At 38.9% G+C, this 25,445-nt stretch overlaps 1 protein-coding gene across 1 annotated transcript; it reads left to right on the top strand.

Moving 5' to 3' along the window:
* Positions 1 to 2,339: 2,339 nt before the first annotated feature.
* Positions 2,340 to 17,635, top strand: plac8.2 (placenta associated 8, tandem duplicate 2). Its single transcript, XM_028805999.2, has 4 exons — positions 2,340 to 2,915; positions 5,285 to 5,409; positions 11,139 to 11,263; positions 17,512 to 17,635. The coding sequence occupies exons 2-4, from the start codon at positions 5,310 to 5,312 to the stop codon at positions 17,614 to 17,616; spliced, it is 330 nt and encodes a 109-aa protein (XP_028661832.1). The 5' UTR covers positions 2,340 to 2,915; positions 5,285 to 5,309; the 3' UTR covers positions 17,617 to 17,635.
* Positions 17,636 to 25,445: the final 7,810 nt, after the last annotated feature.

Genomic DNA, 25,445 nt, shown 5'->3' with positions numbered 1-25,445 from the left:
ACCCGCGGTGGTGATTGATAATGCTATAAAGATGATTCAAAGTTTATTCATTCAATATTGATTATTGCTACAAATCATGATGCAGTATTGGCCTCAAAGCTAATTACAATTATAACTGTCTCATTCTAAAATTGATTTTGATAAATGTCTAACATCAAGAAACAGTAAAAGTTACTCTTGACGCTCTCGTTCGTTCTCTTTCTGTCATATTCTGAACAGCAACACAGCATGCGTTAAAATATTACATTTTATTCTGCTATATCATGGCTTACTTATATTGTACTTAGTAACAATACACAATGTATGATAGTGCTGACTTTTTCAAAAATATAGACTTTTGAATTGATAAAAAAATGTAGTGTCAACAGTTAATTGTCAGAGTGACTGTCACATGTACACAGTGTAATGAAATACAACACATAGTAGGCTGCCACTGCCCTTTCCTGGACGTCCAAATCTCGCTCCATTGGTTATGTGTAATATCTACCTATCAATCCGTCCATCCATCCACTTTCTAAACCCACTTTTAACATCATAAAGCAATATGTAGTGGTGAGCAAAACAGTCGAGTTTCCTTTCATGTACAGTTTTGTGGAAATGACGTTAAACTTCATTTTGCATGTGATCTCACAACCGAGAAACTCACTAAAAGCGTTTTTTAGGGAGTTAAAAAAAAAAGGAACACCATACACCATTTTTGGATCTGTGTATTTCTCAGAAAACAGTCCAGATGAAAATATACTTACTGGCCACTTTATTAGGTACTTCTCGTTAACACAAATAGCCAATCACATGGCAGCAACTCAGTTCAAACCAAGCATCAGAATCGGGAAGAATGGTGATTTAAGTGACTGAACGTTACATGGTTGTTGGTGCCAGATGGGCTGGTCCGAGTATTTCAGAAACTGCTGACTAATTCAGATTTTCATGCACAACCATCTCTAGTGTTTACAGAGAATGGTCTGAAAAAGGGAAAAAATCCAGTGAGTAGCACTGAGTCTCGATTTCTGCTGCGACATTCAGATCAGGTTCAGAATTTGGTGTCAACAACATGAAAGCATGGATCCATCCCACCTTGTATCAACAGTTCCAGCTGATGGTAGTGGTGTAATGGTGTGCAGAATATTTTCTTGGCGCCCTTTGTACCAAATGAGCATCGTTTAAATGCCACAGCCTACCCGTGTATTGTGGCTGACCATGTCCATCCCTTTGTGACCGCAGTGTACCCATCGTCTGATGGCCACTTCCAGCAGGATAACACACCATGTCACAAAGCTCAAATCATTTCAAACTAGTGTCTTGAACATGACAATGAGTTCAATGTACTCAACTGGGCTCCACAGTCCCTAGACCTCAATCCAATAGAAGACCTTTGGGACATGGTGGAAAGGGAGAGTCACATCATGGATGTGCAGTTAACAAATCTGCAGCAACTGTGTGATGCTGTCATGTCAATATTAACCAAAATGCCTGAGGAATGTTTCCAGCATCTTATTGAATCTATGCCATTAAGAATTACTTGAAGGCAAAAGGGGGTCCAAACTGGCACTACGATTGTGTCCCTAATAAAATGGCTGGTGAGAGTAAACAGGGAAAAGCTGTCTTGTGGAAATTCAACATGGCTAAACACAATCCACGATGAGGCAAAAAGACATATTCTTAGTCAAAAGCTGTAATCCAGCGAGACAATAATACTGTTATCCAGGTTAGCTGAGAAAGAAATGCTGTACCTACAGTCTTACATGAGATCTCACTTTGTCAGCGCTGATAACTGTGCCTTCCCATCAGCCCCAGTGCACTCCTGCTGCCTGATGGGAACTCATATAAGGGCATTCATAAATATTTCTGAACTGCAGTACCCTCCAACCCAAGTCACAATAACAGGTTTCAGCAGTGCTAATACAATTACAACGGTTTCTCTAATAACCAATTAGCGTGTAAACATGACTAAATCAGAATAAGTTTAGGGAGTTTACCATTAGGATACTGAAGCGGTGGCTGCTGAAAGTGAGGCTTTGCAGTCAAATATGAATAAAAAAATATAAAATCAGGCATTTCAAGCAGTAAGACATTAGCAACACTAGTTAATGTCTTGCCAGTTTTTTTTAATTAGTTTAATGCTATTTTGATAAAGCAAAGATATCAATTTCTATCAAAAACAAAAATTTTTGTTGATTCCAAATCTTTGAACACCAGTGTATTTAAAAATAAAAAGGGAAAATGAAGAAAAAATAGCATAAGAGAAGAATGTTTGACTATTAAAATAGATTTAGAAAAAGCTTAAATGTCATAAAGTTAGTATTATCGGTTTATAGGCTTGTAGGTTAATTGGGTCATTATTGTTGCATGGGCAAACTACAGTGAAACTGTTCCTTTCATGACTTCACAAATCTAAAGGACATGATGTGATAACAAAGAAAAGGGAAACTAAGGAGATTACAGAACGTGGTACCCAACAGATAAAGAGGGCCAGTGTCACGGAACTCTCGTGGGTAAGGCAGAGTTGAGGACGTATTATTTTATATGTCAGTGATGTTTCTCATCTCTTTTGAGTGACCATTCAAAGCCTGTTTTATTTTACACTTAACTTTCTAAATGGACAATTTACAGAAAGAGTCATGTGCCAAGGCTTTCAGGCCATAAATGTAGTTATCAGTGAAACTGACTGCGACATGAATGAGCATGTTCAGCTCATGGAAATGTTTTGAATGATCTGAAGCTTTATCTGCCACAAAATGAGGTCTTTATGTATTTCACTCTTTATGGGTTTACAATTTTGGTTATTTATTAACTATGGGTCTATATTTTAGTGGGCAGGGTAGCTTTTATTTTCAAGCAGATAAAACCTGAGAACACAGATAAAAAGTGGAGAAGTGGAGAAGTGTTGGCAACTGACACATCTTCTACAAATCCAGGTAAGTCATTAAATACTCACTTATTGAATATGAGGAAAGTAGCCTTATAGGAAATGTAGAGACATTTTCACATGGATGTACTTTATGTACATAGAACATGCCAAGTATTTTTCTAAGCTGCTTAGTCCTGAACAGGGAGCCTAGGGGTGTGTTGGAGGCAAACCCAGCTAGAACAGGGTGCAAGGTAGGAACAAACCCTGGACAGCACAGCAGACCATCGCAGCGTCAACACCCACACACTAGGGCCAATTTAACATCACCAATCCACCTAACCTGCATGTCTTCAGACAGTGGGAGGAAACCCACACGGACAAGTAGAGAACATGCAAACTCCATGCAGGGAGGACTCAGGACGTGAACCCTGGTCTTCTTAGTATGAGGCAGCAGTGCAACCACTGCACCGCCATGCTGCCCACGTACAACATGCACATACATATACATGTATTCATATATCCCTGCATATACACATATTTATATATATATATATATATATATATTCAGAGCATTCATAGTCCGAATCTCAATCTGATTGTATGGGTGGTTACCTACCAGGTAACACATGTGGTTGGACATGCCGTGGTGCAGTGTAAAGAGGCTTCGCTCCTGACGCTGACGTCCACTTCCAAGGTTCAATCCCAGAGAGGGGTGCAGTGAGTGTGTACGCCTGATGAGCCCAAATAAGGGTGAAACACGTGTCGCGTACTCTTTGTATTATTTGACAGTAAACTATGTAATAAATAAATTGATATATATATATTCAGTGTATAATATGCACTGTATTATATATATATATATATATATATATATATATATATATATATATACATACACACACACACACACACACACACACACACACACACACACACACACACACACCACCACACACATATATATATATATATATATATATATATATATATATATATATATATATATATATATATATATATATATATATATATATAGGCTGGGAATCAATTAACTAATTGCATAAATTGTTGTAATTAATCACAATTAATTGCATCTAACATTAAAAGATGAAATTATAAAATAAATACATAAATCATGAAGTAAATCTATATCCCACCTGCCAGTGGCTAATCGGTGTATATATTCTGTACTGTATACACATATGACACACACGTTATAATATCACTCTGAGTCCAGTTAGAGATGTCAGCCGCAGTGTTGAGGAAAACGAGAGGAGATGCAGAGATGGCATTAGTCACGGTTACCTGGAGTTGTGTGTCAGCATTGCTAATTTACTGTTCCAGACTGGGAAATTTCTGATGCTATTGTAAACTTTTCTTTTTTTACTTCTAATTTTACTAATGCTTACGATCTATTTTAAATGCAGTATATTGTAAAATAAAACTATTTTCCGGTGTCACAGTAATAATAAAGTCTGCTTTCCAAGACAAGAATCAACTTTTTAGGTACATTTTATTTCCTTTAGCACAAACCATTTAAGATTGAAAATATAAAACTTTTATGTGCTTTAATATGGTGTCACTTTTCCTACTTAAAAAGTCTAAACACAAATTTAAAATTGAATGTTTTATGAATAAGCCTGACATGAGTAAGAAGTCAAATTTGCTTTCACATCCTGTTTAAGTCAGGACAGCCACACAGTTGTGTGTCGTTGTTTTGCTTTTGTATTTTAACACTAATGGCCAGTTAAAAGTATTAGACAACCCTGGGTGGGACGACAGCTAAGAGCCCCACACATCTGTGGGGATGTGAAGGAAACTCCATACAGAATCTGACACAGGGCTCAAACGCAGCATTGTTGGATATGTGAGGCAGCCACCGTGCCACTCTTAATTGTCACTGTTCACAAGTTTCATTTTTACTTCTTGTACAAAAATAGATTTTTTAAGTTTCAGATATTTGGAATTGGGTGGAAAAGTGGTGTCCTTTGTCAGAATAAAATCCCAGTTTGCATCAAGAGACTTCATGGTTTATTCTGCAGACCCAACACATAAGCCTATTAGTTTCTAACATCCACTAGCTGTGCTCCCCTTCTCAGATGGGTTGAAATCTAATAAGGCGCTTTCTGTTCGTCCAGCAGTCACTCTCTTTTGGACACATTCAGCATTAACACTTGAGGAGCACCATCTATCGGAATGTATTATGTAATGCATGTAGAAATAAAATGCATTGTGTTTTTCATTGTAACAGAGGGTGCATCACAAACATTAGCACTGCTTTTATAAATCCCATACCATATGGCACCTAACAGACACATAGCAACTGGACAGACAGACACACACACACACACTTACACTTGTCTATTTACTGTATTAAGATGGATTGCCTGGTATGTCCTATAATGTCATTTTATTTATATTTTTTTTCATTTGTAGAGCTTGTGTCTGCAAACCTCTCAAAATGAACCCGATTTCTTCTCAGCCCGGCTTTGCGTCATCCAGACCTCCACCCAGTGACTTTCAGACTGGAGTTTTTGACTGCTGTTCTGAATGTGGGACCTGTGAGTTGTGCAAGCTTACAAATAACAATCAATAGCTTTTGACAAGCGGATTCTTTTCGTAGCTCTTCCCTTTTCCAAATTAATGGCCAACAAGAGTTAACCTATAAAATGGCCTTTAAAATGATGATGATGGTGAGGTTGTTATTGTCACATGAACAGAGCAGAGTGAAATTCTTCCTTGCATGTGTTAATCAATGTATAGCATGTCACCACCACCATGATGATTACAAGTCATGTTTAAGATTCACCTTTTCAATGATGACTATTAGCAATGAATCAAACGAACACGGGGGCAAGCAACACACACACCAATAATTTCAAAATTGGGTTTGCTACATTCTATTTTATGTATGGAGATAATGCAACTTTTTTATCTTAGTTTTTAAGATTATCATTATGAATTTTATTCCTCTATTTCCCTGGTTATTTAAGCTGTTACTTCCTAATAATCAGCCTAGTTAATCTGATGCTGAAGTACAGTGAAAAGAATCACCTTCTTTGACAATATTCACATTTTGTTGCTTTACATCTTAAAATGAAAACACACACAAAAATATTTTTTTCAGCTTTATTTCCTCAGTGCAACCTCTAACATCCAAGTCAAAGATATACTGTACAAGCAACAGTTTGAAAAAAATAAAAAAAACTAATAAAGTTTGAATTGATAAAGGGTCAGTGTCAGTACTTTGTGGAACCACCCTTTGCTTTGATTACAGCCATGAGTCTGATGGGATACTTTTCTACGAACTGTACACATCTAGACTGTGTAATATTTGCCCACTCTTCCTTACAGAACTGTTCACGCTCAGTCAATTGACTGTTGGTCATTCCATAGATTTTCAATAGGATTTAAGTCTGGGCTCTGACTAGGCCACACCACGTTTTCTCTTTCAGCCACTGTTTTGTCAGCTCTTCTGTGTGCTTCTGGTCATTGTCACGTTGGAAGGTGAACCTTCTTCCCATTGACACTTTTCTGGCAGAGGGCGGCAGGTTTTTGATGGGATTTTGCCCTATCAAATTTTCTTTCTGCCCACCACGCTTTACTGTAGTTATGGCGTTCTTTGAATGGTAAGCACCATGTTTGGTGTTAAGTCCAAATAGTTTGATTTTGGTCTCATTTGACCATAACAACTGTTTCCATTTGACCTCAGAATCTTTAAGGTGCGTTTTGGCCAAGCTCAAATGAGACTTAATGTTGCTTTTCTTGAGCAGGGGCTTTTTTTTTTTCTTGCAAGCCTCATTTGTGGAGCGCTTGTGATATTGTTGTCACATCCTGTACACACAATGACCACGCTCAGCCTTCAGAGTTGCCACTGGCCTCGCGGTAGCCACTCTGGCCAGCGTCCTGCTTGTTTTTCTATCCAGTTTAGAAGGATGGTTTGATCCGGGGCGGGTCCTAGTAGTACCAAACACTTTCCACTTCTTGATTATGGATTTTACTTTGCTGTAAGAGATTGATGAAGCTTTTTAATTGTTTTTTTTTATATCCATTTCCTGACTTGTGCCTCTCCACAACATTTTCCCTGAGATCTCCTGACAGTGCCTTACCACCTATAGTTGATCGTTTGCTTTCAGTTCATGTTTTTATGCTGAGCTAATCAGAATGATTACAATTGATCTAAGATGGATGCCAATTATCTTATCTTGGTGTGCAAGTATTATTAGGTTGGGGGTGATCCTTTATCAACCTCAGCGATTCTTGTTTTTTTGTTATTTTTCTGACCTGCTGCTAAATAAAGCTGAAAAAATATTTTTGTGCATTTTCATGTTAGACTTTAAAGTAACAAAATGTGAATATTTTCAAAGGAGGGAGATTTTTTTTCTATACCCACAGTCGCTTTAGCCTTTTAGCATTTATGTGTCATTTGCTCCATATCTACTTCAGTGATTGTCAGCTGTCATTATTAGGCCATAATTTTGTTAACAAACCTCTCAGGAAAAAGTGAATTAATAGGAAAATGACAAAAGAGAGTTGTGAACACAAAACTGTGATAACAATGTGAATATTTCTAAAATTGATATGAATTTTAATCTTACATTTCTGCACTTTCGTCTACGTTCACACTACTATGTTTTTGTTTAAAAATGCAGACATTAGTCTCCATTTTCACCTTTTGTCCACACTACCCTGCTGTTTTTAACCTACTGAGAACAGGCTAAACTTTGATCTTAACACAACAAATTTGTAGGAAAGTGCAGATATGCTTTTTCTTTCTTAGGAAAGGGCAACTGTTCTAATGTGGACAAAACACAAGTCCTTTATTGAATCTGTTGTTACATTTGCTTTTATATATATGTTGGTTTGGCAACCTCAGCATTAAGAATATAAACCATCTTAATAACATTTTTAAAACTATCTTTAAAATTAGTGGCTTGCAGTAGACCTCTGTCGCTGAGCCGTTCTGAAAACTTGTTCAAAAGAAGGACAACTCAATTCTGTCAGACAGACGCCACCCTCTGTCTCCAAAAATTTCAGTTGATGTGTTCGGGCTGTAGATTTAGGTTTCAGAGGGTAAAGAGCAACAGATTTAAGACCGCTTTTATTCCCAGAGCTATTAGCATTTTGAATTCTGTTACTTGTAGGGGTGCTACTAAACGGTGAAATCTGAATTATTACTTTGTGTAGTGCTGAAGTAGAGGAAAGCCAAGTAAAATGACACCTTTTGTTGGCTAACTAAAAAGATTACAATATGAAGCTTTCAAGGCAACTCAGGCCCCTTCTTCAGGCAAGATGTAGTGTTGAAGGTAATCATTCTGCTTTGTACTAATCTCGAGTGTGTGTATATACGATAACACTGGTTGTCAGTTGTTGTATCTTTATATTGTTGAATTTGTGTAATAATGCCTTATGGTTTTGTACTTTTTTGCTACAACCAAATTTCCCTTTGGGATGACAAAGTCATCCTGACCTAATCTAACAAATCCTAAACCAATGGGTGCAGGCAATTCGCTTGGATCATCCAGTAATGTTCAGGCAGACCTGGACCAATGGGGTACAGAATAGCCAATCATAAACAGCCACATTTCAGTCCTCCATACCCTGCTTCATATCAGTAAAGCTATTTATGGCCTTTCTGCAAGGGATGGCTTAGGCTCACATAATGTCCAAACAGTCAACCTAGCCAAACCAGATGCATGCTCACAGCCCCCTGCCATAAATTACACTCCTAATCGCAGCACTTAACCAAAAATAATGCAATTTCTAAACCTTTTGTAGGAGGAAATTACAATGGATTATTTTATTACTATGTTTTTTGGCAGACACCTTTATTAAATTGTGACACACGCAGCAAGTTATAATACATATAAGAATGAAGGTGCAAGCATTAAAGCAACATAAAACAAGATAAAATAGTGTGCACAAGGAAGTAGAACTACAACATAATTTTACCTACAACCAGACTAAGACAAACCTCAGTATTCTAAACTCTTTGCCAGTACAACAGCTGCTAACCCTGTAGGAGAGAAAGTAAGAAAACTGAAAATGTTTAATGAAAAGGTGCACCTTCCAAAGATATATAAACGTTAGTAAATTGGGTGCAGCACAGATTGATAAAGGGAGATCATTCCACAACTTTGGAGCAAGAACACAGAAGCGGTGTCCAGTCTTGGCACATCTGGCAGGAGGAAGATTAGATATATTGAACAGCAGACCCGAAAAGAGAACTGTAGGTCAAGACAAGGCTTTTGATCTGGATCCTTGTAGCAACAGGAAGCCAGTAGAGAGACCGAAGAAGAGGAGTAGTAGGAGTGAAACATCAGTTGAGCATCTGCATTCTGAAGGAATTGAGCGGTCTGATAGCAGCTGAACAAAAGTCCCGCCAGGAGGAAGTTGCAGTAGTACAGCCAAGAGAGGAGCATTGCCCAAACAAGAAGTGGGGTGGCATAATTAGTGAGGAAGGGTCAAAAACCTCTAAATATTATGAAGAAATAAATGGCAGGACTGGGTCATTGAAGATGTAAGTTTAATGATTAAAACCAATGAGCCCAGACTCACACCAAGATTCGCGATTGTGGCAGATGGTGAAAGGGTGACATATTGAAGGACGATGCACGATGCTTAGAGACAAATCTAAGGAAGGAGAATCAGAGGGCAAGGACAGGATATCCGACTTTGAAAGGTTAAGTTTAACGTGATGATCATTCATCCAAGAAGAGAAGGCAGAGAGACAAGCTGAAGATCTGGGCTAAAACCTGTGGGTTGTAAGAAGGAAAGAATGCTGCTTCTTTCTTTAAATAACTATTAATTCTTAAATTACAATTTACAAATAATTTTCAAAATCTTTAAATATTAATGTACATCAATGTTTCCTAACCTGTGTGGTGTCATGACCCAGCTTTTCACATGTGAATGTGTTCTGAACACACAGGGTTTTCCCCCTTCCGTGAATTTAGCCTGATCATCTGAGCAGGGGTAGTAGGATAGTCTCACTCAGTGAACTGAGGGTGATCGTCAAAGTGGGGGCGTAGGGGTTAGCCCCACGAGATCACCAGAGCATTAGAATGTCAGATGAATCAAGCACGACTGTCAATGCTTTTCCTCCTTGTCAAATCGGGGGTGGGGGAGGACGTCTGTCATCCACGATCCAGCTGTGATGCTGCCACTGTGAATCAAGCGAGATCACTGGAACAGTGAATGGAGACTCGTCTAGGGTAGATGTTGCCGCTGTGAATCGAGCAAGATCATTGGTACTGGGGTGGTGGTTGGCCTACCTATAATGCCACCACGGTCCACAGGTTGGTAAACACTGATCTATGTTAACACCATAGCTACCCTACACCCAGTGCTGGCAGGATCTGCTGTGACCTGACACAGCCCTAAATTTATTTAGGCAGGTTTGAAAATGTTTTGTCACATGCTTTATTTAATTACTTTTACACTGAAGTAAGACACAGCAAGTAGAATACATGAAGTTCAGCATTCAACCAAGCACCTGAATGAGAGAGCTTTATGAGTAGAGAGCCCCGTCTAAAATGGATCTTTGTAGAGGATAAAACAGCAAAAATAAATAAATAAAATAAAAAGGTTCAACACAAGACCAGTATGTTTACTTTGCAATTATATGAATGAATTCTTGTCAAATTCTGAATACGTCAAACTGAATCCCATTTAAATATATCATTGGTAGGCAACATAGCAGGAAGAAGCCACAGTCCAGTTTTTAGTCTGACACTGCTGGTTTGGATTTTGTGTGTTCCACTATTTCTGTTGGAGCTCCAGTTTCCTACCACATGCACAAAATATTGAGTTAATTGACCCACTGAAGGTTTGTCCCTGCCATGTAATGGAGCCCAACAACTCTAAAGTAAAACGGACAAATGGTATTAGAGGTTTCCATATAAATGATGACACACTATTGAATGTAATGCTTGATTGTGCTCTTAACATGTACGTCCTGTATGGAAAGCTCTCAATAAGACTGCACTGTTCATCACCTTGTATGTTTATCTGTATTGTTATCAATGTGTAGTACATTACTTCTGGGTATATCTAAAATAGTAATTGTATTGTACAGTATTGGAATGAACCAATGGCATGTGTTACCATGACATGACTGTAACAAAATGTTTAGTTTAAACATTTGCTCTGGAAAACCATTAATGAGACGGCACTGTCATGTCATAAACTAGCCAGAGTTTTCCAGGGAATATCTACAGTATACTTGAACAGCTGAATCCCACCATTAATATGATGTTGTGCTCCTCTCTCTCTGCCATACCATTCACAGGTTGCTACGGCATCTGCTGTTTTCCTTGTATGGCCTGTTCTAATGCTGCTGCCATGAATGAATGTTGCCTCTGTGGTTGTTCATTTGCTCTTCGTGGTGTCTACAGGACGAGATACAACATCAAGGCAAGTTTTCAGAATTACTATCGCATTATATAACAGTGGAACCTCGGTTTGCGAGTAACTTGGTTTACGAGTGTTTTGCAAGACGAGCAAAAATTTTTAATCAATTTTGACTTTGATAAACGAGCGAGGTCTTGCAGTACGAGTAGTATGTATACGCTTTGTCTGCTGAGCGTCATGTGATCACAACTGAGCTGATGGTTCTTCTCTCTCTCGCTGCGGGATTGTGGGTAATTGTCTCCTATTCTCCGTCTGAGTCGGCGTGCCTCACTCAAATTGTCAACATCCGTGCGAGCGTATACTGTTTATTGCAGCATTAGCATTGTGACTGTGTGCGCGCGTGTGTGTGTGTGTGTATGCGTGTGCGTGTGTGTGTCTGTGTTCGCATGCGAGTCCCCGTCTTGCACCCTAAAACACGAAGCTGAGTCTCAGTACTTTAGCAACACCAGCTTTATTCAGCTTGAAACAGCAACAGCACGGTTATTTATACACAGACACAGCAGTCAGGCAGGGCCCTGTGCATTTATAATGTTCCTTGTTACTTGTATCACCCATCGACGGCAGGCGCTTATAGCATGTCCGCAATCTTTTCGGATTCGCTTTTACGGCAAACTGCTACAGCGCTGGGAGACTGCGATTGCTTTGGGACGCTCTTCCGTGTGTCGTCCTGTTGGGTACAATCCCAGAAGAGTTTAGAAACTCACTCACACCAGCCATGATTCTTTTCAAAGGTAAAGTGCAGGTTAATTTGTTTTATGTATTTTTACTTTATATTTTGTATTAATCATTTTTATATGAATAGTTTTGGGTTGTGGAACAAATCATCTGAGTTTCGATTATTTCTTATGGGGAAATTCACTTTGATATACGAATGTTTTGGACTACGGGCACGTTTCCGGAACGAATTATGCTCGCAAACCGAGGTTCCACTGTACAACTTTTCAAGTAATTCAATCAGTCATACAGTACTATTTAGGATACATAAATCTAGAATACAGGTGCAACTAATAAATTAGAAAATCATCAAAAAGTTAATTTATTTGTGAATTTCCCATTGGGATTAATAAAGTATCTATCTATCTATCTATCTATCTATCTATCTATCTATCTATCTATCTATCTATCTAAGTAATTCAATTCAAAAAGTGAAACTCGTATATTATATAGATTCATTACACACAGAGTGATACATGATATATTTCAAGGGATTATTTCGTTTCATTTTGCTGATCACTGGTCAACAAGCATTTTGCTACTGGGATTCTTTCATCTGTACTTTAAAAAATTTCACTTGCCGACTCCAAATCTGAAAACCGTTTTCGTCCAGTACGTCCCATTTTTTAGTTATGATATTCCAGGTCTTGGACAACTAGGGTGACTGGACAGTAAAGGCGATGCTTTTCAGCATTTAAGAAATAAGTTTGGTGTTTTTGTTGGCCCTGTAATCCATTAACTGATGCTTGACGACGAGTTCAAAAGGAAACTGAATCAGCACCCTCATTCGTGCAGGTTGTCCAGAATTTTCTTGACAAGCACTGAGCAGAGAATTATCCTGAGCTTGTGGAGAATATGCTGAATGTGCAGAATGTCACTAAAGATGCATTTTTTACATTCTCATCTCAACTTTTTTCCACCAAATCTAAGCGAAGTCAGAGATGAGCACAGGGAAAGATTTCATCAAGATAAAAAAGGTGATGGAAAACCAATATCAGGGAAAATTCACTCCGAGTATGATGGGTGACTACTGTAGGTTCATGCAAAGAGAGATGGATGTGCAGTACAAGCACAAAAGCAAGTGCCTCAGACAGTTTTGAGCACACTGACCTCACTTTTATATTGAGGTAAATTGACATAAATATGTTTTAAAGCGTCTCTGGTTATCGTCTTCTGGTTTGTTTTCAGAATAAACACATTCAAACAATTTTGGTGGGACAAAATTCAGACTCTACATATTGTGTCAATATCTATATATATAATTCACTAAGTCCATGGCAAGCAAGACCGAGCCCCGCCCACCAACAATTCACTAAGCAGCCGACCATGGCACACGCACAACAGGGCCAACAATTCGCGCGAGAGCAAAAACATTTGCCAAGAATGCTTTCATTAATCAAGAACGAAAGTTGGAGGTTCGAAGAAGATCACATACTGTCGTAGTTCCGACTATAAATGATGCCGACTGGCGATCCGGTGGCGTTATTCCCATGACCCACCGGGCAGCCATTACTCCCACTGGCATGCCTCTGCATAAAGTCAAACTTAAAATTGGTTCAGTCGTCATGCTTCTCAGATACCTCATGCCAGCATGAAGTCTCTGTAAAGGCACTAGACTGACTGTTCTCAGCATTCACCGCAATGTACTGGCGTGTAAAACAGTCGCAGCTCCTACCTCACAAACTGTCCATATTCCCCGGATTTTCCTGACCCCATCAGATTCAAATTTGCCTTTTACTTTTACACGCAGACAATTTCCTGTTAGATTGGCCTTTACAATGACAATTAATAAGGCACAGGGACAAACTTTCAAAACGATATGCCTGTATCTGCCAAAACTAGTTTTCAGTCACGGACAATTGTATGTTGCTCTCTCCAGAGTTCCATCTTTTCATTCACTCGCAGTCGTATCCTCAAACCCACCCCATTTGGACAACTGTGTCTTTCAGGAAGTGTTCACCCATCAATACATAATTATGCGGCGTATGCTATGCCGCGGGTTGGCTAGTATTATATTAATATTCAAGTGTCAAAACGGAAATGACGTGTACCTCAAAAATCTGAAATGCTATCTTAATTCCGAATTCATATATGAAATCAGTGTAAAAAAACTTAATAGAGAGCTGGTCTGAAGTTCCCAGTAGCAAACAAAAAATATTTTTTTGTAGACCAGCATTACAGCTTGTAGCTAATGAAAACCCAAAATTCAGTATCTTAGAAAAAGTTCAATATTGTAGACTCGTGGTGTCAGACTCCACTCAGCTAATTAACCCAAAACACCTGCAAGGGTGTCCTGAGTTTTTCAGTGGTCTCTCCGTCTGGTTCAGTAGGCCACACGATCATGGGAAAGACTACTGACTTGACAGTTGTCCAGAAGACCGTCACTGACACTCTCCCCAGAAAGGCTAAGCCACAAAAGGTCATTGCTAAAGACACTGGCTGTTCACAGAGTATATTAATGGAAAGTTGAGTGGAAGGAAAAAATGTGGCAGAAAAAGGTGCACAAGCAACTGGGATAACCGTAGCCTTGGAGGACTGTGAAGCATAGCTCATTCAAGAATTTGGGGGAGATTCACAAGGAATGGACTGCAGCTTGGGTCAGTGCTTCAAGAGCCACCACACAGACATGTGTATCCGGGACAGGGGCTACAACTGTCGCATTCCTTGTGCCAAGTCACTCCTGAACCAGAGACAACAACAGAAGCGTCTTACCTGGGCTAAGGAGAAAACAGACTGGACTGTTGCTCAGTGCTCCAAAGTCCTCTTTTCAGATAAAAGTACATTTTGCATTTCCTTTGGAAATCAAGGTCCCAAAGTCTGGAGGAAGAATGGAGAGGCACAGAATCCCAAGTTGCTCGAGGTCCAGTGTGAAGTTTCCACAGTCAGTGATGATTTGGGGAGCCATGTCATCTGCGAGTGCCAGTCCACTGTGTTTTATCAAAAGTCCAAAGTCAGCGCAGCCATCTACCAGGAAATTATAGAGTACTTCATGCTTCCCTCTGCTGACAAGTTTTATGGAGATACTGATTTCATTTTCCAGGACTTGCCACTTGTCCACACTGCCAAAAGTACCAATACCTGGTTTAATGACCGTGGTATTACTGTGCTTGATTGGCCAGAAAACTCGCCTGACCTAAACCCCATACAGAATCTATGGGGTATTGTCAAGAGGAAGATGAAAGACACCAGACCCAACAATGCAGACGAGCTGAAGGCCGCTATCAAAGCATCCTGGACTTGCATAACACCTCAGCAGTGCCACAGGCTGGTCGCCTCCATGCCATGTGGCCTTGATGCAGTAATTCATGCAAAAAGAGCATACTTTTCGGTAGGCCAACAATTCTGTATTAAAAATTCTTTTTTTTTGTTGGTCTTATGTAATACAGGGATCCCTCGCTATATCGCGCTTCACCTTTCGCGGCTTCACTCTATCACGGATTTTATATGTAAGCATATTTAAATATATATCGCGGATTTTTTGCTGGTTCGCGGATTTCTGCGGACAATGGGTCTTTTAATTTCTGGTACATGCTTCCTCAGTTGGTTTGCCCAGTTGATTTCATACAAGGGACGCTCTCTCTCTCGTGCTGACTTTCTCTGATCCTGACGTAGGGGGTGTGAGCAGGGGGGCTGTTCGCACACCTAGACGATACGGACGCTCGTCTAAAAATGCTGAAAGATTATCTTCACGTTGCTACCTTCTGTGCAGCTGCTTCGTGAAGCGACATGCTGCACGGTGCTTCGCATACTTAAAAGCTCGAAGGGCACGTATTGATTTTTCACTGTTTGTTTTTCTCTGTCTCTCTCTCTCTCTCTCTCTCTCTCTCTGCTCCTGACGGAGGGGGTGTGAGCTGCCGCCTTCAACAGCTTTGTGCCGCAGTGCTTCGCATACTTAAAAGCCAAACAGCCCTATTGATTTGTTTGCTCTTCTTTCTGACATTCTGTGCTCCTGACGTGCACTCCTTTGACAAGGAAGGTATGTTTGCATTCTTTTAATTGTGAGACAGAACTGTCATCTCTGTCTTGTCATGGAGCACAGTTTAAACTTTTGAAAAAAAGACAAATGTTTGTTTGCAGTGTTTGAATAACGTTCCTGTCTCTCTACAACCTCCTGTGTTTCTGCGCAAATCTGTGACCCAAGCATGACAATATAAAAATAACCATATAAACATATGGTTTCTACTTCGCGGATTTTCTTATTTCGCGGGTGGCTCTGGAACGCAACCCCTGCGATGGAGGAGGGATTACTGTATTCTAATTTTCTGAGATACTGAATTTTGAGTTTTCTTTACCTGTAAGCCATAATCGGCAAAATGAAAAGAAATAAACACTTGAAATATATCACTCTATGTGTAATGAATCTATATATGAGTTTCACTTTTTCAATTGAATTACTGAAATAAATTAACTTTTCGATGATATTCTAATTTATTGAGATGCACCTGTACATATTATGCTTTTGCAAGTCAGCTGGACTGCGGTGGGTTGGCACCCTGCCCGGAATTTGTTCCTGCCTTGTGCCCTGTGTTCAGCTGGGATTGGCTCCAGCAGACCCCCGTGACCCTGTGTTCGGATTCAGCGGGTTGGAAAATGGATGGATGGAAGTCAGCTAGAAAATGAATGAACTGTAAAATGTTTCTGATTTCAAACGAAGATATTCAGCTCCAGCTACACCACTGATCACAATTCATGACATTGTACACTCAGTGGTTTCTAAGACATTATTAAGACCAGTAACACAAGAATTTCCAGCCTACAGTCATCCTGTTTGATATGACAGAAATTTAAAAGCTGATGGATGAGCCACAGTTGTGGAAGTGATATTCTGAGAGGAAGAGAAGAACATACGGCGAGTCAGACTGGGTCCTGGATGACAACACTGAGCAGCCAATTATCACTTGGTCAGGGAGCTACTGTTGCTAATAAAAACCATTAGACTGTAATGAGCACAAGAATATCCACATTTGACCAGAAAGAAGTAGCACCTAGCCTGACAAATCTATATTCCATATCCAAACACCAAGAGCAGGACCAGGCTATGTCAACCACTACATGAGGTGATGGACCAGTCATGTCAGAACTGCAAGTTAGTGGTGGAGATGTGACAGTTGAGGGGTGTTTGCTTATGTACGTCTCTGTGCTACAGCCTACCAGTGTATTTTTCCAGTATGATAATTTCAATGCTACATCGCAAGATAAGGACATTGGGGGAACGGACACCAGAATTCATTTGTAATTTTTTTTTTTTTTTTACTGGTCTGCTTGCTCCCCAGGTCCCAATTTATCTGAGCATGGAGTAAGATGTTCACTGTCCAGTGCATCATTCAATTGCCTTATGTTAGTACTTTATCTTCTCATTTAATGAACAATTAAATAGACTTCATTGAAGTGTACCCAAGTGAGTTCTGCCATTTTGAAATCATTCTCCAACATTTAATTTGGGAAAATCACTAAGTATGCTCCACAAACAGTGACAGATTGCTTGTCAGGCTCGTACATGAGGTGATGACGTAACAACTGTTGTTCTTTCTTTCCAGGGATCCCTTATGAAAGATTTTCTATGTGTGCATTTCTGCATGTTATGCACTGTCTGCCAGCTTGCACGGGATATTGAGAAAAGGAAAGAACAGGGCATCTTCTAATGAAGCTAAAGAAGTCTGCAGAGGTGAGACGATTGTATAGTAGACTGTGGAAGGTGATACATTAAATACAGTTTGTTTGATGGAAATACTCAGACTGAGTATTCCATATCAATAGCTGGACAACTTGGAACACATGCAGTGCATTTAAATGATTCAAAGCTGATGAGTACATTTTCATTTGATACCTAATGCAGGAAATTTAATTTATTTTTTTTTTATAAAAGACTATCCCACTGCTTTGCGGCTTGTTGCATAAAATTGCTGGTTTATTCATAAATCCTATGGGTCAGTGGCAGAGTACCTGAGATAGTACTGCAGTTGACCAGACTATGTACTCCAGTAGTAGCAGAAGATGATCCCTGGCCCTAAACGGTGTTCTACTGAACAACTGGAGGAGACCAGGACTAAGCTGAACTGATCATCCTGATGTGGTCTGGGGTTATCATCTGCAGGGTCAGCTGAACGTCAAACTGATCATTCACATCAGCATACAAGTAATTAATGAAATTAGCGGATGATGCTATATTTTTTATCAAAGCAAAACCTTATGTTTTTGAAAACACCAGCACTTTCATACACTGGCATATTGTTACAGCTTTAAGTGTGGTAAGAGATAAGCCTTAACAAAATAGACTCAAATGCGATTATTTTTGTATTAGTACATGCACAGTTGCTGTACAGAATATGGTAGAAAGAGAAGGGCAGTAGAGTAACTTTTACTGTTTTTTGATTGCAAGCATTTATTAAATGATGAGGCACTCAGTTGTAGGCTTGGATGCCAATACATCATCGTGATTTAAAGAAATTATAAATCGTGTTGAATTAATCCACTTTGAATAATCTTTATAACATTATGGAATACCAGCACTGGTGCTCTCTTTAAGGTAATAATTCAGAGATCTGCAGCAATGTTTCTGAGCTCCAATTTCTCAGCCCCCTACTGTAGATACATTCTGTAGTCCATGGATTCAATGAGCCATTTAGTTTATTAATGTGGATTTAAACATCCACTCGTTAAACCACAGTAAACACAGAAATACAAAGTAGCAGCGTTCATGGGGCCAACCCAAAAATTCCTATTATAGAATCCAATGAGGTACTAATTCTCTGCTCATGAGTGCAAACAAATTGATAGAGACGTAGTGCAGATGGCACATGGGAAACTAACATTTCAGCCAGCAATGATAAAAGGGTCAAGATTTAAAAAAACACAAATATTTGCTTTCTTACCTTAACCCATTATACAAATATACCTGGCCGATGCCAGATACTTTGGCTAGTGACCCTATAAATCTACAGCCAGATGATGGAAAATGTAATAAAAGACTTGCAGGACACCCACAAGATACTTGCAAAGTAATTAGAAGGAAAACACTCACATCAGCCTTACTAACAGAATTGCCAATATTGAAGAATAAACAACAGTTAGGGTGGCGCAGTGGGTAGCGCTGCTGCCTCGCAGTAAGGAGACCTGGGATCGCTTCCTGGGTCCTCCCCGTATGGAGGTTGCATGTTCTCCCCGTGTCTGCGTGGGTTTTCTCCCACAGTCCAAAGACATGCAGGTTAGGTGCATTGGTGATTGTAAATTGTCCCTAGTGTGTGCCCTGCAGTGGGCTGGTGCCTTGCCTAGGGATTTGTTCCTTCCTTGCGCCCTGTGTTGGCTGGGATTGGCTCCAGCAGACCCCCGTGACCCTGTGTAAGGATATAGCGGGTTGGATAATGACTGACTGAAATAACGGTTAAATGTAGAAGTTGACCTTTTCTTTTTAAATAATGTAATAGGACAATTTGAATTGGTCAATATTAAAACATACATGCCTGCTTATCAATTTCTATCACAATGAGTACAGTCTTATTGATTCACTACTACACTATACTTCAGTCCCAATCAGAACAGACTCTACATACACGTTTTATGATTTATATCGTTTGTAACTGTTCCAAATTATGCATTCATATATATCTTCTGTCCATAAGTCATTATGACACATTCAGGTATTCCATTTTTTTTTTAACATTCTCCTCCATGCTAAGTCAGTTACACTTGCTCACGGGTTGGCTTAAGTTGGTACGCAGCTCTGGCAGTTAGCCACACTTGTCTGCTGCTAGCATGTCCCTCATGTACACACTGCAAAAGTGTTAAATCAGACAGTACACATTCATGGTAACAAGGCTAAGATAAGATCATCTCAGGATGAATTCACACTGCAACTTGACCCCGTGTAAAATAAACTGCCTGGCAGCAGAGTGAACCCTTGACACAATTCCCAGCGGGGACATTCTACAAGTGTTTTAGTTTAATTGGTCCATAATGGACTGCCATCTTTGAAATGAAATACTTAAGGATTACAAGTTTACTCCAGTAAGGATGGGAAATATGGTATATATTACTGATATAACAAACATAAAAGTGAATATATGTTAAACAGAAACAGAACATGAATTCTTAAGACATGAGACGTAGGCAGCAGTTACCTTCAATAGAGTGTCACCAGCATTCTTGTCGATTTATTATGGTTAACTTGTTCTTACAGAAACTGTGGAGCTGGCTGGAGGAGAAAGAACTGGTGTAAAATACAAAGAACAAGAACACAATGATTTCATTCTTCTATTCACTAATTTGAAAGCTGCAGCTTCTGAAAGCCACACAATGGATTTTCCAAGAGTATCAATGTTTTCATGCTGAAAAAAACATGTATTATTGTTTTTTATGTAAAAACTTAATTTTAAAACTATGTAAATGCAAAAAAAGTTAGGTAAGATGCTATATGTTATATAGATAGAGAACTGCATAACAAAATCTGTTTTTTTTGTTTTGTTCTCTCATAAGGATACAATCAGTGTGCCAAACAGCAGTATCTAGCTATCTATCTATTCTTAGAATCAAGAAAAAAAGGCTTTGGAAAGAAGATAATAAAAACTACATTTTTACTACTGATATATTGTAGTTACTGCTGTGGTTCCACTATTGCAACACTAATAAAGGATAAGTGCTATTTTTCTCCTAACACTCAGCATACAATTTCTGGCTGTTACTGCCAGCTGTTGTAGACAATCCGAGAGTGCTGGTGGTCTTGTTTATGCTGAACAATGCGCTTACTTGCATATTTATGCTCTGAACTTTATTTCAAACCAGGGTTAAAAGTAGTAGGAGAGCGTCAGTCTAATAATTCACATTTAGAACACTCTAGACGAGAACAGGCCATTCAGCCCAACAAAGCTCGCCAGTCCTATCCACTTATTTCTTCCAAAAAAACATCAAGTCGAGTTTTGAAAGTCCCCAACATCTTAGTGTCTACCACACTGCTTGGTAGCTTATTCCAAGTGTCTATCATTCTTTGCGTAAAGAAAAACTTCCTAATGTTTGTGCGGAATTTACCCTTAACAAGTTTCCAACAGTGTCCTCATGTTCTTGATGAACTTATTTTAAAATAACAGTCTCAATCCACTGTAATAATTCCCTTCATAATTTTAAACACTTCAATCATGTCACCTCTTAATCTTCTTTTGCTTAAACTGTATAGGCTCAGCTCTTTTAATCTTTCCTCATAATTCAACCCCTGTAGCCCTGGTATCAGCATAGTCGCTCATCTCTGGACCTTTTCTAGCGCTGATATGTCCTTTTAGTAGCCTGGAGACCAAAACTGCACACTGTACTCAAGATGAGGCCTCATCAGTGCATTATAAAGGTTGAGCAGAACCTCCTTGGATTTGTACTCCACACATCGTGTTATATAACCGAACATTCTGTTAGCCTTCTTAATGGCTTCTGAATACTGTCGGGAAGTCGATAGCTTAGAGTCCACTATGACTCCTAAATCCTTCTCATAAGGTGTACTCTCGATTTTCAGACTGCACATTGCATATTTCAATGTCTTATTCACTACTGATCCACATTACCTAACATGAAACAGCAAAGAAATAGAAAATGTCCAAAGGTGCATATAAAAATATAACTCATCTGCTTTGATGAGCACTATAAAACTCATGTCTGATTATTTGGGTCAATATGCAGGTGACAGTAAAAAAAAAAAAAAAAAAGAAAGCAATATGTCCTAAGGTATATACAGTATAAGAAATTATTCTTTGGTGAGAATCTCATTAACATTTATGTACAGTACAGTACAGTCAGTCATTGTCCAACCTGCTATATCCTAACACAGGGTCACGGGAGTCTGCTGGAGCCAATCCCAGCCAACACAGGACGCAAGGCAGGAACAAATCCCTAGGCAAGGCACCAGCCCACCGCAGGGCGCACACACACACACACCAAACACACACTAGGGACAATTTAGGATCGCCAATGCACTTAACCTGCATGTCTTTGGACTGTGGGAGGAAACCCACGCAGACACGGAGAGAACATGCAAACTCCATGCAGGGAGGATCCACATAGTACATTAGAAGGCAAATCTAGTATTAAAGTTAAACACAAACTGAATGTGAAAGAGAGGAAAAAGGCAGTGAACTCGAATAATTACAAAAATAATGAGATGATGGAACTGATACCATTTGGTTATAACAGAGCCACAGCCACATTTCAGCAGTAGAGAGGGGGAGTGGGTTCAGAGAGAGATGCATCTTAGTGAACAACAAACAAACCAAACAAGTACACGAGTAAAGTGCTTTCGATTTGTGTGACTATTTCCTCAAAGGCTGTTACCAGATATTGAACAGCGTAGTTTAAAATACTTATTTATTAACACACTTCTCCTGCACCAAAACAAGAAAAAAAGCATTGATGGTCAAAATAATTGGGAACAGATTTAATTAATTTTTTTTTGTATTCTACAATTTATGAAGATTTTATTGTACATTCCACATTTTATTGCATAATGTGATAGTATTATTGAGTTATATTTAATTATTTATCATTTTAACATTCTCCTTTTGAGGTTCTAGGATGCACTGGATGCTGGATGAGCTCATCATGGTGACAGTACAGTATTTCAGCCACAACTGCACTGAAGACAACCAACAAAGATTTTGGCTTCCTTCTAAAAAAAAAAAAACTTCCAGCATGTTCATTTTAAATTTCCAAATCTTTGTGTGTTATTTTTCTTGACTTTGATTTTGGAATAACATTTTGGTTTTGGGGTTACAAGATCTCTTATCCTGATAATAGACCTTAGTCTGTTCTCAGAATTTGATCTTTGCTTTAGTCCATCTACCAGTTCTTCTTTTCTGTATTACTGTCATCTCTGCTGATCAATGCTTCAAAACTGATCAATGCACTAAACATCAAATATATTTTTCACTATTACCCCTGAAAATGATATACAAATGTTTTAAATTCCAAGTCTGTCTTAGCAATATTTATGTTTGGCTGTTTTTCTTTCATTTTAATGTGGCAATTAAAACAGAATAAACACATCATACAACACAAAATATTACAGACGTAATTCATTCACATTATCAAATGACATTTGCAGAAAAGTTTACTGATGCATCCAAACATGTGCAATAAAGTTATTTTCTTCCCTACCCCAGTAACTTCTTTCAATTCATAAAGGAGAAGGCATATGCCAGCTTGCGCTACAATATTGTGCAACATGACACACACAGCAATAACAGAACAGCAGCACTCAGATGAAAATCTTAGCACCCCCACAGTGATTTGTGCTTCTTCCAAATTCCTACAGCACACTTTACAACATTGGGCGTCCTCAGTGTGTACTGTTATACCTCCTTTTGATTATGGTTTGGATATTCATCACTAGAGTTAGCAAGTATTCACGGAAAGAATACCTCATGTTTGAATTAAAAGATTATTTGAAACACCATATATACTCACATATAAGTTGGGTCTTGAGACCCGAAAAATCGATCATAAAATCAGACCCCAACTTATATGCCTGTTCAAAAATGTGACACTTAATTATTATTTTATTTTATTTTTTTTACATTTTCTTGCCTCCTCCAATCTCGCATCACTTTCTCAGATGCATCGAATTTTGTTGCAGCAGCGCAGTTACCAATTTCTTTCACTACCTCAATGACATTTGTTTTAAAACCAGCTTCATATTTTCTTCTGATCAAATGCTCCATCGTAGATAAGGGATGCTCTTACGATAAAGGTGTATGAGAATGTGAGATACAAAAAACACAAATCAGTGCAAACGTCGCTTTGGAATAGTTCAGGTATTACTGTGTGGTCACGTAGGCACAATACATACAAAAAAGGCAGTGTGCTCTGTGGTTTCTCACTCAGGTGAGTGTTAGCATATCATAATCTCTTGGACCAATAGCTCGAGTTTTCTGCATTCGACTTATATGACCAACATTATAACATACCAGAAATTATAAGGTAAAATCAAGTCCTGACTTATCCGCAACAGTATATACAGTAACAGAAAATATGTCAACATGAAATCTCCATTTAATCTTCATGCTTATGTAACAAATCTCACCCACCCTTGTTTGGACTTGGACCTTGGTCATGGGATTAAGAAGCAAGTGTTGCAACCATAGATATACAGTGGAACCTCGGTTCACGACCATTATTCGTTCCAAACCTCTGGTCGTAAACCTATTTGGTCGTGAACCGAAGTAATTTCCCCCATAGGATTGTATGTAAATACAATTAATCCGTTCCAGACCGTACGAACTGTATGTAAATATATTTTTTTTAAAGATTTTTAAGCACAAATATAGTTAACTAGGGGGCTCCACCCCCTGCTCACTTCGCTCGCCAACCCCTGGTGTTGGGGATGGTGTCTTGTCCTTGAATGAGTTTTCCTTGGCATGGATCATTTATAAACTTAACTTTAACGTCAGATGAACGGCGAACTCGTGAGAAGGCCACATAAAGTTGTCCATGTCTAAATACGGGCTCAGAGAGGTAGATGTCAACCTTGTCCATGGTTTGTCCTTGTGATTTGTTGATGGTCATGGCAAATGCAGGTTTAATGGGGAAGTGTCGCCGTTTAAGTGTAAAAGGTAATTCTAGGTCAGAACTTGTAAGGTCAATTCTGGGAATTAGAACAGTATTGTTAGCATGTGATGCTGTAAGAACTTTTGCTTCAATAACATTGTGTGTCATGGTGTTGACGACTAAACGTGTACCATTGCATAAATCGTGTTTAGTGTTAAGGTTTCTTAATAGCATGATTATTGTTCCGATTTTAAGGTTAAGATTGTGTTGTGGTAATCCGGCTGGGTTAATAGTGTTCAAATATTCTAAGGGTAAATTAAGATGGTCATTGTCGTCATCAGAGTCAACTTTGTTAGAGCTTAGAAAGAGCTGTGCCTCTCCAGGAAGTAATGCAATGACTTGGTTATTTATGTGATCAACATTAATATTTTTTGGACATAATATAGTCTGTTGTGTTAAAAGGGGTATTTGGTCTAATGAGATTGCTGTTCCAAATATCTCCGTAACTAAGTTGTCGCAGATAAAGGCTTGAGAAATTGTAATAATATCTGGGTGAAGTCCATCTGTATTGGTGAGTGTACCATCTCCTAGTTGTGATAAGCAATTGTTATATTGTGGATGTGGACATCGCATGTTTTGAACCAAGTGTATCTTTTGAAAGCAATGCCAATTGTCTGTGTATTTTAAGGTGTACTGAACAATAGCTGAGCGCACGGCCTGTGGAACAATAGGTAAGCACTGTGTAAAATCTCCTCCTAATAGAAGTACCTTTCCTCCAAAGGGAATATTATTATTTATCAACGTTTGTAGAAGTTTATCAATGGTGTTGAGTAAGTGACTGGATGCCATTGTACATGCATCTATAATTAACAGTTTTGCAAGACGGATGTCGCGTGCATTGTTAATGTTCATTTTTATAGTGGATAGCGATGTTTCTGTTATTGGGACCGGTATT

Source organism: Erpetoichthys calabaricus, chromosome 7 (assembly GCF_900747795.2).
Source record: "Erpetoichthys calabaricus chromosome 7, fErpCal1.3, whole genome shotgun sequence".
In the NCBI taxonomy this organism is placed as follows: Eukaryota; Metazoa; Chordata; class Cladistia; order Polypteriformes; family Polypteridae; genus Erpetoichthys; species Erpetoichthys calabaricus.
Note: the sequence above shows the minus strand (reverse complement) of the source record. Positions and strands in the feature narration are given on the sequence as shown.